The sequence below is a fragment of the Branchiostoma floridae genome, chromosome 7, assembly GCF_000003815.2.
Source record: "Branchiostoma floridae strain S238N-H82 chromosome 7, Bfl_VNyyK, whole genome shotgun sequence".
In the NCBI taxonomy this organism is placed as follows: Eukaryota; Metazoa; Chordata; class Leptocardii; order Amphioxiformes; family Branchiostomatidae; genus Branchiostoma; species Branchiostoma floridae.
This window is the reverse complement of record NC_049985.1, coordinates 5,511,526-5,531,447: the sequence shown is the minus strand read 5'-3', so window position 1 is coordinate 5,531,447 and position 19,922 is coordinate 5,511,526. Positions and strand designations below refer to the sequence as shown.

The window sequence follows — 19,922 nt, the reverse complement described above, 5'->3', positions numbered from 1 at the left end:
GTACAAATTGGTGGGGTAAGACGTTGTAGTCCATCTTTGTCGCAGTATGGCTAAAAATACGTACCTTGGTTTATTATATTTTGCACTAGATGTGTTTACACAATCTCTCGCTGGCTAGGTTGGGATCTTTCGTCTTCCACTGTCTTCGAAAAAGGAGTCGAACTCAATAACCTAGGATCTAGAGTTAGCTTTTACTAGCTTTAGACTAGAGTAGACACTTGAGATATTGTTTTTACACTGTTTGTATCTTTTATGTTACCTGCAATTAGATATATTGAGGGTGCGATTGTAAATATTCTATTTAGCCTTAGTTCATTGTAATTTTTTAAACATTGGATGAAATACACCCTCGAGCTCTATACTCAGTGGAGTCAAGAGTGGAGCCTTAAACATTTCCATACCTTTCATAGATCAAACTGACCAACATGAAGCCAGTACTGACCGAGGCACAGCTGAAGAGACTGAAGGAGTACAAGTTCAATTCTGAAGGGAAATCACTCCTCGATCCTGTCCTGCAGGTCTGTTCTTCCTTTTCAGATGGATAAGCATGTCAATGGTTTTAACTGCGTGTGCGTGTGTATATGACACAGTTGACGGCCCGTGACATAAACAAAGCACATTTGGACACGTGTAAAGCCTGATCGGGGAAGAACTTTCAACAACTAGGGGTCTTCACCTTTGACACATTACCCACAATGCATCTAACTGCGTATGCATATAGTTGGAGCCATAAACATACTTATTGTTTTTCTTCTCATTTATTTAAGTCGCTTTGGGGTGAATACATTTTTGCTGTTACCACAAAACTCACAGATTTTACCATTTCACAAATGTCATACATACATAACTTTATTTCTATTTCTCATTAACGTTACTAATATGTAGGATATATGGAAATATTTTGTTTTTCTAATCAGATTAATTCATTTGACTTAATGTTATGTGCAATTACTTTTTTTCCAAAGGACTTTTCGGGCTATCTTCTGGAGAAGATCCCCTTTTGGGTAGCACCGAATGTCATCAGCTTCCTGGGATTGGCCGCACTTGTCGTCGCAACTTTCCCGCTGTTTCTGTACTGCCCTACAGTAACTGAAGAGGTGAGCTTACGACTCCTATAGTGGCTTCTGTGGAAAATGAACAATTTTGGAATGCAAATGTCAGCTGTATGGAAGATGCAGCATATTCGGTGGCAAAAACAAGGCGAATTCAAACTTAGACCAGTGAAATATGGGTTCCAAGGGAGCTATCAAGTCAGAGAATCCCCACTTAGGCTTAGATCACATTTCCAAACCGGGACCCGACCGGGCAGCTTTCGGGAGCGAAAATGCTGAATGATGTCAAAGACATCAAAATACACAAAATGTCAAGATAAGATACATAGTCATGATATGTGTATATTTCGAGGTATATATTTTGATTTTTTGTTTCTCAAAACATCACGGCCGGGCCCCGATTTGGAAATGTGACCTAAGCCTTACCAAGGAGCTTGGCCTTACTCAATAGGATAACTGACTGACATCAGGCGGGACGGCTTTCCATTTTACCCTAGCATCTTCTGGTGCCTGCTCATCTTCTAAAAAACAAACACACCAAGCACACTTACACACATACACACTTTCTTCGTGTTCATTTTGTTTGTGTTTCTTAGGTACCATGGTGGTTTTACACCACTTGCATCGCTGGCTTGTTCACAATCCAGACACTAGACAACATGGACGGTCTCCAAGCCAGGCGTGTCGGCAGTGGATCGCCCATCGGAGCTGTCGTGGACAGTGCTTGCGATGTCACCGCCTTTGGTTTGTGCTCTTTCTTCCTCCCTGGACGGTTCCATGCATGATAGTTTTGGTTAGTCCCTTTGTACATGACATATGCATGTATCCGTATCACTTCAGTTTCAGTCTTTTCTTTATTGTGGTTAGGAGATCTTCGCTCGTACCTATGCTTTGCTTGACTCTATTCCGTACTTCAGCACTTGAGATACTGTTTCGCGGTCTGTAAGAATCCGTTGGAAGCATTCCATCTCTGTGGTCTACATTCTTTTCTCGAGTTTTTCTATCACAGTGCAGGACTCACAAGCGCACAGGAATACGGAGGTGACCAGGGAGTGCATCAGTCTGATATTGCAGCTGAGCTTGATATTCTTATCTTTCCAGATGGTCCTTATTCTTGAAAGTACGTACTACATTGCGACTTCCTTTGTTTCTTACAGGGATTGTTGTAACGTCAGTTGCCATCGCGATGCAACTCGGGACATCTCCAGAGTTGATGTTTTACTGCCATCTGCTCTGCTTCTGTATAGATTTCGCCATGTACTGGAAAAACGGTTTCTTTGATGTGCTTTACTATGAACTGTAAGTACCACGTACTTAACATGATCATTTTTTAGCATGGGCACATTGCTTTAGGCCAGTTATCAATGCAGGTCCCAGGTTAGGGTGGGGTTTTGTTGTTTGTAAAGTCTGACCTCAATTGACAACGATGGAAGCTAGTTACATATAAGATTCGTTCGCTCATTATGTGCACAATATTGCACGTTTGAGGATTAGACTACAGGAGACATTCATTTTGCCATTCTTTGATCTTCTTGCAGAATGGTTGTGAATAAATCATGATTTCTTCATACAAATCATTAAAATAAACTCAGTGTACTCTGTTGGTATCATTTTTGGTTCTTGTTTCTAAGGTTTGAGGTTAATGAATATCTGGCAGTTGCGATGATGATACACTCGGTCTCTGCGATCTTCGGACCTGCCGCATGGTCAACACAGGTAAGGAGTCATTTATTCTTCGACGGAGATTTTAGCTTCAGTTGTAACTCTAAAAAAACACAATGGCAGAATAGGTAGACGTGTTTCATCAGAAGCCATACATGTATAATCAGAAGTCGAGTTATGTGTGAGAGTGAATGAAGGTTGGAGCTTGCGGGAGTGTGTGTGCATGAATGATAGATTGATTGCTTGAGTGAATAAATGAGTGAGTGAGTGAGTGAGTGAGTGAGAGTGAGACATTCAGAGCCTATAGTGATAGTGATAGTGACCATTGGCAAAATGCAATATTTTTGTGCATTATGTTTTAGGTGTTCCATACTGAACTGGAAGCTCGAGTTATCACTGTAGCCCTAATTTTGGTGGCGAATCTCTTCAACATCTTTGGAGCGATGGTAGTCATCTTAAAGCAGCGGGACAAAGGCAGTAATGCTGGACTTCGTGTATGTCACATTTTGTTTGCTTAAATCACGGTAGTAGAAATGATGATTTGATCTTTTAATTTTGGATTATAGACATCATGGGCAATTTTAACTTTTCATGTCACCCAGGCCAATATTTTTTATTCCCATATTTTGAAAGAAGGCAACTCAATGTAATTGACTTTGAGCATTTGTCTGTCATTTGAAGCCATGAAAATGTAAACCTCTTCTGAAGAAATATTCTCTACCAACACAAAGAAATGATACTAAATCTTCAACCAGATACCAAACCTTTGGAAGAATGACCAGATTGATTAAAGCATGTGACCTTACACAAGCTAAACGTAAGCAAAATGCCAAATGTTGTTCTAAAGCTTACTGAATGATATCTCTACAGGGCTCCAGTCCGATGCGTACGGCTTGTCCTCTCCTGATTCACCTCATCCTCGCCTTCCTCACCAAGGGAGCGTCTTCCCAACAGATTGTCCAGAACTACCCTACCTTGTACTATCTCATGCTTGGACTGGCGCATGCGAAGGTTACCATCGTACTGAGGGTATGGCCATTTTTATACTTCTGTCGTTTCCAGTGGAATAAAGAGATTGGTCATTGAGTACGCATGTGCAGCAAGATGCATTGTGGTTAATGTCAAAGGTGAAGGCCCTGAGAAATAACCAAAATTCGTTTGGACGGTGTTCCGCAAAAAAAGACAAGTCCAGACAAGTATTGTGTACACGTTAGGGGCCTTTACCTTTGACATATTACCCACAATATATTTCGTAGCACATGCGTACCTAGAATCCCGAACCTCCTTATTACTCTTTGGATACATAATTTCTGTGAATTAGCATATTTACCACTTGAAGGATTTATTGTCGGTTATTCCTATTTTAATGTTCATCAATAGGATGGTGTGAAACCAATGTCATTTAGGATGATTCTTTTGAATATGATTGTTTCACCATTAGAATTTCATGATGGCCTATGTTGTACCAAAGCGGGAGATATCTCTATTGGCCAGCAAGCTGCACAGGGCAGATAGAGCAAATGCAGATCTCTTTTTTTTCGTTCACTCATCATTTGTTGCCCAGCCTGGAAAGGTATTATCAACCATCATCAGTTTTGTTGATAATATTTTGAAAAACAATGCTCCGCGTGTAGGTTTCTGTCTGTCATCCGTTAACTTTAGGACTTCAGTAATCATAATCATACAGTAACGCTACTCATGCTTGAAATACTTATTAAAGCATGGTTCTAAGTACGATTAACTTTCCTGGGAATGTAACACCCCCGAAATTGTTTTCTATTCTTTAAATTGTCTTTCGTCTTGTATCTGTACACAGGTAGCAGACGCAACAAAGTCGGAAATGCCTCTGGTCGACACCTCCATGCTTGGTCCCGCCATGTTGTTCCTGTCCTCGTTTCTTGGTGACTACGTCAGCGAATACTTCGTTTTGTGTCTCGCTATGGTCAGTTTGATTTTTTACATAATGGCATGTCCAATTCAGCGGGAAATTCAGTGAGCATGTATTTATACAGAGGTCTATGATGAAGGATTGTGCTAGTGTTACCTGTTATTGACCACTCTACCTGAATGATGAGTACAATATTTGGGCAATTTTTTGGTACAAATTTTTCAATGGGACCCCATCCCGCCCCCCAAAAAATTTTTGGGGCCCGCCGCCGCGGCCCCAAAAAATGTTTAATGCTACCCCCCCCCCCCCCCACCTATGCACCTGCCCTGTAAATATCGTCAGGTCCCTTACCGAGGGAGAGTCGGGCCATTTCTCTACTAAACTCCTGTTTTATTCTATGTGACACACAGCTGTTGGTGACCTTGGACCTGGTGGTGTACAGCACGTTGGTTCTACAGGAAAGCTGCGACTACCTCAACATCAGTTGCTTCAAAGTTAAAGAGAAATCTTAAATTTCTGAAGCAACGTTTACAGTTATATCCCTGTAATTTCTAAGCAATATTACATATAGTACATAAAGGCAGTTGATACTAATATACACTATTAGTAAGAGATTGATAACATCACCACCAGAAATTCTGATAACCTCTGAAGTATCAAATATAAAACAAATGAATATAGAGAATCGCTTGTATATCTGACATGTTATCTTATTTTGCTAAATGTATAGGTAAGTGTCCGTCTAAACAATTTCTCACAGAATGAATTTCTGATAATGTAATTACTTTTGGAATAACATGAGGTGAGGTGATGACAACTAAGTCTTACTGATACTTGATTTAGTCATAAGTTGGTTTAAGTGTATTAACAAAACAAACCATATGATCATAAATTGTTTTATTTACAAGTAAGATCTACCTACCTAGTCCCTTGACCTCCTGGTCGTTGGGGGGACAAGGTAGACAAGAGGATGATAGATAAAAAAAGATACATCACAAGTTCACACAGAACATCAAATTTTCCGTTTTCGCAGGCATTCAAATGTAGGAGTTTGCGATTGTTTTGAGTAGTCGATTACGTTATGGTCAAAATATGTTATTTTTTCATCATTCAACAGTCTTGGCGAATTGTACTGGGCTATCTTAGCACTTGTCAATGAAAGTGACGAAATGTTTTATACACACTAGATGGTCCTATGATAAATATCATCATGTCTGTAGATCGAGTCGATTGTCGATGATCATGTTAGGCGTTTTTATGATTATGACTGTAGGTGGTGATAATTAACTGTTAGTGATACTTGAATGACGTCTTATAAATGCCCCTCATTGACTGTTCAAATAGAAAGATTAATATGAATGATAATAAAGCTTAAATATGAATTCCAGATTGCTCAATTGAATTCATATTGAGCGTGTGAAATTTGACCTTTGACACTCTCACGGACATGGTACGATAGCCACAAACCATCTAATCTCGAGGCAAATCTCCCGGTGGCAAAGGCAGTAGCCACGGACAGAACGTTATCCGTTAGTCTCCAGTGGCTAATGGATAATGTATTGACACATGCATACCGTTTTCCCACTGGCAGATCTACATGGAGAATACGAATTTACAAACATCTTGCCAACATCAAGACAACCTCTCCATTCATTCTTCGGACTAATTAACAATATCTATAAGTATTAATTGATATAATTATTGCACAAAATTACATGGCAGTCCACAGTCGAGATTTTGGGCAGGTGGGTGTATTTGTGGGTAACAGTTGACTCTTTTGGGTTATATGTCTCGTTGTGGGAACGTTGTTTCGGACCAAAGCCCACCCTGTAACAGATACTGCGCATGCCAAGCTGGCATCATTGTTTGTGTAACAGGTACAGAATAAAGCGTGGTCGACGTCACGCCGTAAGGTGACCCGTTCAAGCAAACCGTGATATCGTAACAGATAAAACTGCTGACACCCAGGCTTTGAGTTGGTGAAAAGAACTCCGGAAAGTTGAGTTTACCCTTTTATAGGTTACTCTGAATGTTCCAACAGTGAACCACGCACGACAGACACTGATAAGGTAAGTAAGCAGTAACTTAGATAGTCTCCCGGTCGGTAGAACTGTAACTTCATTCCATTTCTTTAAGTCCCTCTTTACTGGTTTCTCTATCCATGCAGATATATAATAGCGTTTGCATTTGTATTGAATTGTTAGCGCGAGTGTGAATAAATACCACATCAGTAGTGTAACATGTACCTTGTCAGAGCAGATTCCGAGATAAGCTTCCTTTGTAGATAACTTTTGTGAAATCGCGTATTTGAAATCGTATATTGTCGGGGTCTGTGTGTTCACAGCGACATAACAAGATCTTTTTTGGTGGATTTGTTTGTATTTGGGCGTGTCGGTAGTTATGGGCACCGATTTTGGGCACCGCAGCGGCATTATCAATGTGATGCACAATTATAGAACGACACCCTCTTCTTGAAGATAGTGTGTTCAAGCCATTAAAACAGCTGTTGGTCACCTGTGTACAGTACAAAGCATAGAGTTATTTTAATCCTCTCTAAGCAGTGGTTAGACCGCTACATTGGACCCGGACATGAAAGGAAACAGGGTTTAAAGAAATCGTTATTCCCGGTAAAGAGAGCGTCAAGCACCTTAGCCCACACCACGAATACCATAATTACTTCTTGGAGGTTTGTGCCCTACGGACTCTTGCTTCCCCTCCTTTCATAGTTTAAACTGGTCACCAACATGAAGCCAGTACTGACCGAGGTACAGCTGAAGAGACTGAAGGAGTACAAGTTCAAGTCTGAAGGGAAGTCACTGCTTGATCCTGTCCTGCAGGTCTGTTCTTCCTTTCAGATGACTAAAGTATGTTTGTCGTTTTAACTGCTGTCTGTACATGACACAGTTCAGTGACAGTGACATAACCAAAACACATCTAGATATTTCTTGCATTAAGTATATAGTCTAGACGCAAACTGTTTCTAACTTAAGGGTTTTCACCTCTGAAACAATAGCCACAGTGCACCTTCCTGCGCTTGCTCAGATAAAGCCATGAATATATTTTGCTTTTCTAATTAATTCATCTACAATTATTTTTCCAAAGGACTTCTCTAGCTATCTTCTGAAGCAGATCCCCCTGTGGGTAGCACCGAATGTCATCAGCTTCCTGGGATTGGCCGCACTTGTCGTCGCCACATTCCCGCTGTTTCTCTACTGCCCCACAGCGACAGAGGAGGTGAGCCACAACCACTACTAATATATCGTGGGATACGATCGTCTGTTCTGTCGTTACATTTCAAGGCTGCGGAATTTATCTTGTAGAGGTACCTATGTAGGAACCGTATCTGCCCATATTTTTATCAAACAAAATTGGTATGACAACAGCTCTTCGTTATATGTTGTTTCTTTTTGCAGATGCCATGGTGGTTTTACACCATTTGCATCGCTGGTTTGTTCACAATCCAGACCCTAGACAACATGGACGGTCTCCAGGCCAGACGTACCGGCAGCGGATCGCCCGTCGGAGCGATCGTGGACAGTGCTTGCGACATCACCGCTTTAGGTTTTTTTTAGATAATGATTTATAATTTTCTTCCCAACCCATGTCCGAAGGTTAATAATTGCAATCAAAGAAAGACAGTGGTATACAACGGGAGTATACATAACATAACATAATGATTCCATAATTGGATTAAAAGCGAAATGATAATCACCCGAAATATTTTGCAGTGAATGAGGTTGGTTTGGATTCTAGTGACGGATTTGGCATTATCCAAGTCTTTTCTTGTGTTCAAGTTTGTCATCGCCAAATTTGAAGTCTCGAAGATCTAGGATGGTATTAAGATACAGGGGCCATGCAGGGAGCAGATACGTCTGATGTTGGTGCTGAGCTTGATATTTTTATCTTTCCAGATAGGCCTTTGTCATGAAACTACTACATTGCGGCTTCCTTATTTCTTACAGGAATTGGTGTAACGTCTTATCTTTCCAGATAGGCCTTAGTCATAAAACTAGTACATTGCAGCTTCCTTATTTTTTACAGGGATTGGTGTAACGTCATTTGCTGTCGCGATGCAACTCGGGACATCTCCGGAGTTGATGTTTTACTGGCATCTGCTCTGCTTCTGTCTAGATTTCGCCGTGTTCTGGAAAAACAGTTTCTTTGATGTGCTTCGCTATGAATTGTAAGTATCATGATGTTACACATTTATATCATTACATGATGTAAACATTATTGTCTCTAATAACATAGGCACATTCCTTCCGGCCAGTTACAAGTATCACCCAGGTGATAAGGGGTGGGTTTTTTTGTTATTGGCAAAGCTTGACCTCAACTGAGAACACTAGAAGCTACATGTATAACTGTTATATAAGGTTCATTTGTTTATATGACGGGGTTCAGATCTTCTTGCAGAAGTAGTGAATTAATCATGACTTCTCCATACGAATCAAACTGTTGGTCACAAGTCGTTCCCAATGTTCTATTTTCTTCTAAGGTTGGAGAGTAATGAATATCTGACAGTCATGATGATGGTACATTCGGTCTCTGCGATCTTCGGACCCGCCGCATGGTCAACACAGGTAAGTCATTTTCTCTCCGACGGAGATGACAGTGTGTATCTAGATATATCTGTATACTGTATCTAGCTAAACCGGTATAACCGCCCTTCGGCGTAACGCACTAGCTTCGCATATACGCGGCTCGGCACAGCAGTTGGTTTACTATCTTACACTGAGCCTGGCCTGTCACACCTAACTTTTGCACATCTAGCTGCAAGCGGTCTTTGAATTATCTAGGGAAGATGTCCCTATTTCGCTTGGTGATAACATATTTCATCCTTAGATACGTCAAAAACCAGTTACTGAAGCAACTGGATATGATTTGGGAAACGGTCAGACGTTTCAAACAACATCCGTTGTTTTTCATAAGTGACACTGAACCAACCGTTTGATCGGAATAGATGTGGGAAAATTGTTAAACTTATCAATCCTTGATTGGTAACTCTGGCTCATTATTACTAGTTGTTGGTCATTTCTGAGCTGGTATCGGTACTTATCACTCGGTACGTCCACCAGTTTATTATTCATCTATAACTATGAAAAGCTTGATTGTCCAAATTGAAGAAACAGGTAATATATATTCCGTAGATGCTGTACATGTAGATGCTTTACATAATGTAGGAAGAAGTTGTGGTAAAGTTGAGCGCAAGTGTTAGTGAGAGAGAGCCAGTGTGTGCATGATTGAGTGAATTAGTGAGTGAGTGAGTGATTGAGTGAGTGAGAGTGGGTGGGTGAGTCAGACACTTAGAGACTACATTGTGAGAATGACTAGTGACAAAAAGTAATTTTTGGGGCTTTTATCATGTTACAGGTCTTCTATGAACTGGAAGCACGAGTTATCGTTATAGGCATAACCTTGGTGGCGTATTTCTTCATCATCATTGAGGCGATGTTCTTCATCCTCAAACAACGGGGCAAAGGCAGCAATGCTGGACTTCGTGTATGTCATATTTTATTTGCTTAAACCATGGTAATCGAAACCATTTGGATCACTAGGTAAAGAAAAGCAATTTACGAACATCCTGGTCGATACGTCGATGAAGGTTAGACATCCAGGTAATAAGATATGCCAAAAAGCAGTTACTCAAGCAACTGGATATGATTTGGAAACGGTCAGACGTTTCAACTGGCATTCACCAGTTTTCGTCAGTGACACTGAAGTGATCTGGAAGAAACAGGTCTTTTATACTCTAACTATGAATGACGGAAACTGGTGTCACTGACTTTGCTTTTTGGCACATCCTGGTCGATATTACCTTTCACATGTCACCTAGGCCGACAATTTGATTCATGTATTATCAAAGAAGGCAACTCAAGACAATTGAGCTTGAGGTTTTGGATTTCGTTTAAGCCATAACAATGTAAACTTTTTTCTGAAGAAACATTCTTTTCCACTACGAAGAGATGACTCATTGAATTTTGCACCAGGCACCTAGCTGTGGGCGACAGTTGTAGAGCTAGTCTTTTGCATGTAGTCCTTTACATCAGCTCATGCTGTATGAGCTAATGCGGCCACAGACACCAACCCTTCTTCAGGAATACTGACCAGATTGATTTAAGCACGTGACCTTGCACAAGCGTGACGTAAAGCAAAATGTCAAATGTGGTTCTAAAGCTTACTGTATGATATCTCTACAGGGCTCCAGTCCGATGCGTACGGCTTGTCCTCTCCTGATTCAACACATCCTCGCCTTCCTCACCAAGGGAGCGTCTTCCCAACAGATTGTCCAGAACTACCCTACCTTGTACTATCTCATGCTTGGACTGGCGCATGCGAAGGTTACCATCGTGCTGAGGGTATGGTCATGTACTTATCGTCATATGTCGTTTCCAGTACATTGTAGAATAAGGAGGTACACCGTTGCTCGAGTACGCATGTGCAGCAAGATGCATTGTGATTAATGTCAAAGGTGAAGGCCCCGAGATATAACCAAAATTCGTTTGGACGATGTTCCGCAAAAAAAAGACAAGTCCAGACAAGTATTGTGTACACGTTAGGGGCCTTTACCTTTGGCATATTACCCACAATGTATTTCATAGCGCGAACCACCTTCTTACTCTTGAAGGATTTATCATCGGTCATTCCTATTTGAATGTTCAACAGGATAGTGTTGAGCAAATAACTATCTAACTGTTACCATTTAAGGTGATACTTTCGGATATGATTAGAATGTCTTTAATGACTTAACCCAAGGAGGTTAAAGAAAGAGTCTCTTTCTTTAACCTCCTTGCTTAACCTATGGTGTACCCAAGCGGGAGATATCTCAATTGGCCACCGTGTTAGCTGCACAGGGCAGATAGAACAAATACAGATCTCTTTTTTCATTACTCGTCATCTATTACCTATCCTTCCAACCTGGAAAGGTATTATCAACCACCATCAGTGTACTTGATACATCTTTGGAAAAACAAAGACAATGCTTGACATGTAGGTTTCTTTTTGTCAACCACTAATAACTAGAAGACTTTTGTAATCATTACATAACTCTATATCAACGCTTGAAATATTTCTAAGCATAGATCTAAGTATGATTTATTTTCATTGGGGATGAAACACCCCAAAATCGTTTTAAAATCTTGTTTTCTATACCTTATATTCACTTTCGTCTTGTTTCCGTACACAGGTAGCAGACGCAACAAAGTCAGAAATGCCTCTGGTCGACACCTCCTTGCTTGGTCCCGCCATGTTGTTCCTCTCCTCGTTTCTTGGTGACTACGTCAGCGAATACTACGTTTTGTGTCTCGCTATGGTTAGTGTCCTTTTTTAAATGAAATTTTATGATATACATAAAATGACGAATAATATGCACATGAGCCAAAGTGGGTGTCAATTGGGAACAAATGATAATTGGCATCACTACGTTAGTTCCCAAGTTACAGAGGGAGAATAGAGCTATTTCTCTACTAAACTCCTGTTTTATTCTGTGTAACACTCAGACGTTGGTGACCTTGGACCTGGTGGTGTACAGCATGTTGGTCCTTCAGGAAAGCTGTGACTACCTCAAGATCAGTTGCTTCAAAGTTAAAGAGAAATATTAAATTTCTCAAGTAACGTTTACAGTATCATTCCTGTACTTTTCAAGCAATATCACATTTAGTACATGAAGGCATTTAATATGAATAATAAGAGATTTATAGCATCACTACCAGACATTCAGATAACTCGAAGTATCAAATACAAAACAAATGAATATAGAGAATAGCCTATTCCATCATGGGCGGTAGGCCATCGAGTATTTGTCGGAATCGCTGTTGCTTTCTTTGTACGTATACACTCAACACACACTGTATACAGCACTACCGTACTGTCTACCGTTTGCTGCATCGTTCTAGATCACGGGGATAGTTTGCACAAAGGCCAACAGGAGTAGTTTCGCAGTTTGCTCGAACGTGTTTGCGAAGCCCTGCTTGAACCGATGAACCACCACGGCAGCTAACTCCACTAACTACATAAAAATGACTGGCTATTCATTATTGTTCTTAACACCAAAGCTTTCAGAAGTCGGTGTTCGGCAAACTTCGGGGTCATTTCGGCAACCATTCGTATTTGTGATTCTTTAGAATCGACAGTGTGTGTGTGTACCCGCTGTGTGCGATTCTCGGGAATCTTTCAGAGGTCAGGAATCTTTCTGTGAACCGTGTACAGTGTGTGTAAGTGTACGATTCTCGGAAATCTTTCAGTGGACTGAGTGCTCCGTGTGTGTGTACGATTCTCGGGGATCTTTCCGTAGCCCGAGTACACAGTGTGTGAGTGGGCGATTCTCGGAAATCTTTCAGTGGACCGAGCGCACGGTATGTGTAAGTGATTCTTGGGAATGTTTCTGTGGGCCGAGTACACAGTGTAACATTATGGTTTAATAGTGTATGATTCTCGGGATTCCCATGGTGGAATGACTACACACTTTGAGTTCATTCATAAGAATTGGATTTTTATTACAGCAAACTACTGCTGATTTCAACAAAAACTCGATGGCCTACCGCCTATGACTTCATTTCTGACTTATTCATTTCCATCTTAGTTTGTTACATGTATAGGTTTTAGTGTCCATCTAACCAATTTGTTACAGAATTAATTTGTGATAATGCAATTACTTTTCAAATAATATGAACTAGCTAGATATTTACATTTTAATGTCCATAGAGTTGATTATCGCATTAAGCTTTTTTTTTTATTGAGGGGGTAGGTGATGATAACTAAGTCGTAGTGACAGTTGATTAAATCATAGATTGGTGGTGTGTTCGGAAACAAACCATGTGTTTACAAATTGTTGTATGTACTGTAAATGCATTTAAGTTCGCGGGGATTTAATTTCGCGGTAGCGGGGAAAAGGACTTTTCGCGGTGGTTTTAATTTCGCGGTGGCACCATGCACTGTAGTATCTTAATGCCCTGGAATAATGTTCACCCCGGTTTTAAATTCGCGGTGAAATGGCCAACACGAAAACCGCGAAAATAAATCCACCGCGAACATTTCTGCATTTACAGTATATAGAATACAGCACAGGTTCACACAGAGCCATCAAATTTCCGGTTTAGTCAAAATAACTAACGTAGGCATGCAAATGTAGGAGTCTGAGTAGTTGATTACTTTAGTCAAAACATGTTATTTTTCATCAGTTGGCAGTCTTGTTGACAATATTGGTGTATCAAGTAAACAAACCATGTATTCATTCATTTTTGAATTACAACACTCAATGTATTTCTGTTGACGCGGATGCTGAAATCACATAGCTGGATGATCTGTTAAGCATATTTCACCTATTTGACCATCCACATATCTATTGCTTACTAACCGCGGTCACTTTTAGAGCATCAGTATAATACTAAAGTATAACCATATCTACACTTGTTTGAGGTTCATTTATTTCAGAACCAATATCTATATATTCAATATTAATGCCTTTATTAATTCTTTTTGTATGTTAATCTTTTTATCACTACAGTGTGCTTTGCTTGTTTTCATGCAGTTGCTTGTACTGATATAGATGTTATTGTATCACATCAATGTTATTGTAATACAGTATAGTATGTTACAGATGTTGGTTAATTGTTTTATGTATGTTTTTCAGACTTCCTCACCTTTTACATCTCCTTATCATATCTCTTCTTTTTCTAGTAATTTGCATTTTTTGTGATGCCTCAGGGGCATAGGCAATTTTCTCTTTACTTACTCCTTGTATAAAACAGTTAAGACATACCAAATGCTACAAAATTGGCATAAAACACAAAAACCAAGCAGGATCCTTACATCTGCTTGGAGATTAACATTAATGGCCTTTAACATACATAAATGTAAAGCTAACTATCTCTCTACACTGTTGATGGTCTCATCAATGAGTTTCCTGACCTCCTCGGCCCTGGTGAGAGCCCTGTTGATGCAGTCTTGTAGTCTACTCTCCGACAGAGCAGTGCCTCCTAAAAAACAAAAATCCATTTTTGGATTGTGGTAAGCAAAAAGCGCTACCTACATCGGCTAGTTGCTACATATACAAAATGTTGTAGTGGCAAGAAGCATCATATCACTCCAGGCAGGATCTCTGAGGAAGATGTCTGATAGTAAAGCAGGTGATGAGCAGGCTTTTGGCTTGGATTTTATTTAGGGGGTCAAATTTCTTAGTGATTGAGATTCACCACGCAGCGAACGCTACAGACACAAGTATTGTAGGGGGGTAAGGGGGCATCGACCTTCCATGGTTCTGAGTATTAGAGAAGTTAAGGTGCATTCCAAGGTATGCTGAGGGGCAAATCACTGTCTTCATCTATGACCCAGTGGCATCCCTGGTCAATCAGAATTTCCTGCTTGTCAGAACATCTGCTCCCCAGTGTAAGGGCCTCTTCAGAGCAACTAGTACATCCAATTTCTTGAACATTTTTAGAACAGTGTGTGAAACTGACACCTGGTCGCATGCCTGGCTAAAAGCCGGCAGGTGAGACTTAACTCGTTGTGTAACAGAAATCTCCAATATTTGTTGAACAGGGCTTGAAATACTGTTTTCTGCATACCTGCACTGGTGCAGATAACATTGACAATTACCTACACCAGACAGATTTTACCTGCCCCACTCTTATTTTTGGGAAGTATTGATCATACTAAAATTGTTCAGGAACTATTGCTATTTTTCCTTTATACGTTATAAAGGGTAACAGTCAATGCAGCTAATAACAATCTGTATACACATACATTTATGCATAAAACCCAGTGCATGGACCAGTGGTGCAGGTGAATATTAGGTTCAGGTAGACATCAGAAATAGCTGCACACTCCAATTTTACCAGCACTAACCTGCATATGCAGGTGGTATTCGAGCCCTGGTTGAAGCAATCAAGTTTCCCACTCACCGGGTTTGTGCATGCAGCAGATCTTGTTGTCTTCTGTCGTGACTACGGTGAGAACACCCGTCGCTAAACACTCCTCCTCATTGGTCGGGTCGGTGAACAGGTAGTGGCTGGTCAGGTGACAAGAGTTAGCCAATCACAAAGGAGAAAAAAATTCATTTACTCTGGTCTGGTTATGAAAACGCAATTAGTGCTGATAGCACAAGTCATATAGAATACAACACGGTGTATTCCGTATCACCTAAGGTACCAGCCCGACTGCGGGTCACAAACAGGATAAAATTTGACACATTGTTTTAACAACTTTATTCCTTGATAACATCAATTCGAGAAAAATTTGAACAAAAGAACTCCATAAGCTTGAAACAGTGGGCACAGAGTGCATTACATTTAATCGATGGAAGCCTGTATGATACTACTAAGAAGCCTGTGTGATGTGTGATACGGAAAATTATCACCCGGTAAGGTACACCCCTATCAAACGTTATCCTGAATTTTAATATCCTGGCCCAGATATGACATAAAAAACAATATGATATGTACTAGAAATATTTTCAAAGCATTGATATTGATGGCATGAATGGCTAACAAATTATGGTAGGGCAGGTCAAATTTTGACTGTAAATAAAAGATTGAGTAAAATACTTACTCGTCAAACACCCCAAATGTGGTGGCTACTGGACATTTCCTGATGTTCAGAGGTAACTTTTTCTCCACGTCCGTCACAGGACTTCCCGTCTCCTCATTCACTGTAACCTCTGGTAGTAGGACTGGAAATACGTTCATGAACATTAGAAACTTCACACGACTTTTTCACATGGCAACTTCATTCTTATGCATAATAAGTCTTGTCTAGGCTCTTGTTCAAGCATATTGGCATTTCAACTCTCCTATAGCTGTCTACTATAAAAGTGACAGCTACATGTACTCTTCCAGGAGGGAGGAAAACAACACGTAAATAACATACATTCTGGTTGTTACGCTGGTGTGTTACGCCAAAGCTAGTGTGTTACCAGCTATATAGATACAGATAAAGAAATTACTGACATACAGATAACAATATGATTCCAATGACTTTGAACAAACAATTACAAAGTGTACATGATTCAACATATGTATTTCAATTTGGAGTCTCGTCATGTTACGAATCATAAATTTTGCATAAAAAGTTCATACGTCTTAACAAATAATACATTTTGTCGCTATTTTGAGTGATATGATGTTCTCACATGGAATTTTTCACAGTGTGGGGGGCATCTTAGCATGGCGAAGCCGCTCAGGCCTGAGCATTGTTCAAGGGTCTGTGGGTATCCTGAAAATTTGTGACCCCCAGAAATACTATTTCCCTTTATTTTGAGCTAAACTTAATGAAATAAAGCCAGCGTGTTTTACCTATGTTACAAAACAACAGAAAAACCCTATGCTGTTTGAAATGCAGCATGGGGCCAAACTCACAGCATAGAGGCCCCCTACCCTCAACTGCCCTGTGGAGAACCCTGGAGTGTGATGTAGACACATGTATACGTACCATTTTTCAGTGCAGCCAGTAGAGAGATGACACACGTGTCTACCACGTTGCCATCATAGTCCAGACACATCATGTCACAGTACAGCACCCAGCACAGCTGAACACAACAAGTGGTATACACACACTTAATAAAAACTACACAGTAAATTCTATTGATGCTGGGTAAGCACAGTCTTCTTCAGCTTCAGTTTGATTCTTAACTTAAGGTTGAGCAAGGTAGTTGTTATGTGTTGATGAATGTGAGATATACAGGTAATAAGATATGCCAAATAGCAGTTACTCAAGCAACTGAACATCAAATATTCTAAGGGACTGCCAAAAAGTGGATACAACAGACAGGTGGTCCTTATCACCAGGTCTCTAGTAGTTTTTTTTATAAATCATCATTCATTATAAATATGCTTTAATATTTACCTTTCCCTCAACTATGCAAAGATCCTCCAATGCTACAACACCAGAACTGAAAAACAGGAAGTTCAAAATTATATGTACCTAACAAGCACTAAAATGTTTTAGAGGTGAAATTAATAATCAGAGGAACAAGCAGGAAACAAGCAAGGAAAATGCTGAATATGCAAATTAGTTGAAGGGTTTCTCACTTTTCGATAATGTCAGCCATAAGCTGGCTGACAACCTGAGCCTGCTCACTCGGGGGCCCAGGACGGAACCTTGGGGAACACAGAGGAGGCAGGTCCACATTGGGAACTGGAAAGGCAACAAAACAAATATTCATTTTCCAATCAAAATAACATTTCACAATAATGACATAAGTTTAAAAAGCATAAACATCAGAAAAGGAGTTACTGATTCTAGTGGATGTCTCAAAATTAAATGTGGTCCATCAGTGAAAACAGACTGTAATGTGTAGGATTCAAACATCAGAAATAAAGGATTAAAATACCAGAAGATTTGAGAGTGCTAACATTTCAAATGTCTCATCAAGAATATCTAGTTCCTAAAAGTTGATATACAATAATAGATCTACTAGATACAGTGTTAAAGTTGCATCAATGAAGGTTAGACATCCAGGTCAAAGATTACAAATACATTACAAAATCATGCTAAAGTTGATTTAACTCACCTACAAAACCTTTCTTTGGCTCTTCTGCAGTAGGATTACACAGTTCCTGTAATACAGTAGATCTACTAGTAATTCTGTAACACCTGTAACTTTACATTTGGCAATGACATGTTTTGACCAACATAAAGCCATGTTGATTAAGTTCAATGGATGACAACCATGTGCAATTTTTGTCCGTTTCCACAAAAAGAGCTTTTTTTGACCAAACTGCAAGTTGTACAAAGCTGCTGTAAAATGACTGAACAAATGATGTACATTGCACAAAATATTGGATACTAATGTCATAGAATGACAAAGTCATTGCCAAAGCAAAGCAGAAGATATGAAAGAACAAAAGTAAAGAATCTTTTGTTCTGAACACCATACTTTGTGTGTTTATTCACTTGTTCAATCTTTCCGACCACTTAGATTTCATAATGAAGGCAACTTTCTTTACTTACATGCTCGCATTAGTTTTGGGGTTCCTATGGGATGTCATCCATATCGAGTCACCATGGCCTAACTAGTAACTACAGTACTGTATTACATGAGTTTGTCTCTACTTACAGCTTTGATCCCACAGATAACTGTTGTGTTACCAAGCTTCACCAGGGCAGAGCCTTCAGCTGTTGTGATGGACCCTGCAAAACAAATGTATGTAATGAAGAAAAGTCTTACTGGTGCAAGCTTGGTCTGGACTTACTTGCACCACACCAATTTTACATGCACAAACTTGCATATTTCGAGCCCTGGCTGGGTACTGGTACCCACTACCCACAGTTTCACTTACACAGCCCTAGTCAGGTAAGCTCCAATCATTCATTGAATCAGATATACCAGAGACATGACACTCAGGCAGTATTCAAAGGGAGGAAGCCAAGTTGCTTTAACCCTTTGGATAGCCATAGCCATGTTGCACCAAAAAGCAGTTACATACTCAAGCAACTAGATATGAATTTTTGGAAATGGTCACACGTTTCAGACAGCATCCACTGTCTTTTGTTAGTGACGCTGAGGATGGCTGGTTGAAGATCATATCCAGTTGCTTGAGTGACTGCTTTTGGGTGTATTTTGTTACCTGGATGTATTTCTATTTCTATAGCCATGTTGATTATCTTACTCACCAATGTTAAGAGTTGTGTGTCTGATTTCTCCCAGTTCCCTCCCATCAGGACGGACATCTTCTTTCTGGAACAAAGTAAAAACAGTGATTTAAAGGACTGGTAGGATTTTCTTTCAAATTGGATGAACAGATCAAGGTTTCATATCATAGAGTGGTTAAATAGATTTCAACTTTATCTTATAGTTTCAGTGATGACAGCATGGCCTGTTAGTTAGATCTAGTTACACTGCAGCTATATAGATATGCCATTTGCTTTAATACAGTTAGATGTAGATGTATAGATTTCGCAGTGAAATTCTGGTCTTGGAAGTCCTTTGTAGCGTTTAATAGTGGGAAGTGGCCGGTGGGAAGGGGTGCATGCAAATAATTTTTATAGCAGACGCACGTGGAAGCATGTCGTCTTGTAAACTTACAAGAAAACGGCGATAATACTCCACTGGCTGTGCTGTCCTGAAACACAGATAGAAGTAAAGGTTATATGTCAATGTTTAACCTTATCATGTCGAAGAATAATGCCATACTTTACCTAAAATTCAAACATTTTGAGGAAAGCTATGCTCTTACTTGAAATCTGCCGCCATTTTGAAAAGTTTCTGTGGGTTATTTTCTAAGCTACTTGCTGATTGGCTGGTTTTACAACCCCTGTCCAATCATAAATCCCTTTTCATTCGGCTTGCGATTGTCCGGTAAACGTCACTGAATTTCACTGCCGCA

The 19,922-nt window shown here is 40.0% G+C and overlaps 2 protein-coding genes across 5 annotated transcripts in view; one reads left to right on the top strand and one right to left on the bottom strand.

Moving 5' to 3' along the window:
* Positions 1-13,982, top strand: part of LOC118419558 (choline/ethanolaminephosphotransferase 1-like) — a 22,580-nt gene extending 8,598 nt beyond the window's left edge. Inside the window, exons 1-10 of one of the 4 annotated variants that reach the window (XM_035825998.1) lie at positions 5,119-6,671; positions 7,329-7,439; positions 7,705-7,836; positions 8,016-8,163; positions 8,644-8,785; positions 9,098-9,182; positions 9,973-10,101; positions 10,800-10,958; positions 11,786-11,911; positions 12,099-13,982. In XM_035825998.1, coding sequence (XP_035681891.1) covers positions 7,347-7,439; positions 7,705-7,836; positions 8,016-8,163; positions 8,644-8,785; positions 9,098-9,182; positions 9,973-10,101; positions 10,800-10,958; positions 11,786-11,911; positions 12,099-12,200 — 1,116 coding nt within the window. In that variant the 5' untranslated portion in view covers positions 5,119-6,671; positions 7,329-7,346 and the 3' untranslated portion in view covers positions 12,201-13,982. The other 3 variants (XM_035825999.1, XM_035825997.1, XM_035825996.1) reach the window with 3 other exon arrangements.
* LOC118419563 (exosome complex component RRP43-like) lies at positions 13,746-19,922 on the bottom strand. Its single transcript, XM_035826007.1, has 11 exons — positions 19,773-19,922; positions 19,622-19,658; positions 19,210-19,273; positions 18,653-18,726; positions 18,107-18,152; positions 17,625-17,730; positions 17,440-17,485; positions 17,026-17,122; positions 16,147-16,267; positions 15,501-15,607; positions 13,746-14,576 (listed from the first exon to the last, which is right to left on the bottom strand). The coding sequence occupies exons 1-11, from the start codon at positions 19,787-19,789 to the stop codon at positions 14,464-14,466; spliced, it is 828 nt and encodes a 275-aa protein (XP_035681900.1). The 5' UTR covers positions 19,790-19,922; the 3' UTR covers positions 13,746-14,463.

Bases quoted from the DNA above. Each gene is read 5' to 3' on its own strand.
- LOC118419563 (XM_035826007.1), bottom strand. The intron at 19,274-19,621 runs GTAAGTTTACAA...ACTTTGTTCCAG, and splicing joins AGTATTATCGCCGTTTTCTT to AAAGAAGATGTCCGTCCTGA. The intron at 17,123-17,439 runs GTAAATATTAAA...TGTTGTGTTCAG, and splicing joins TTTGCATAGTTGAGGGAAAG to CTGTGCTGGGTGCTGTACTG.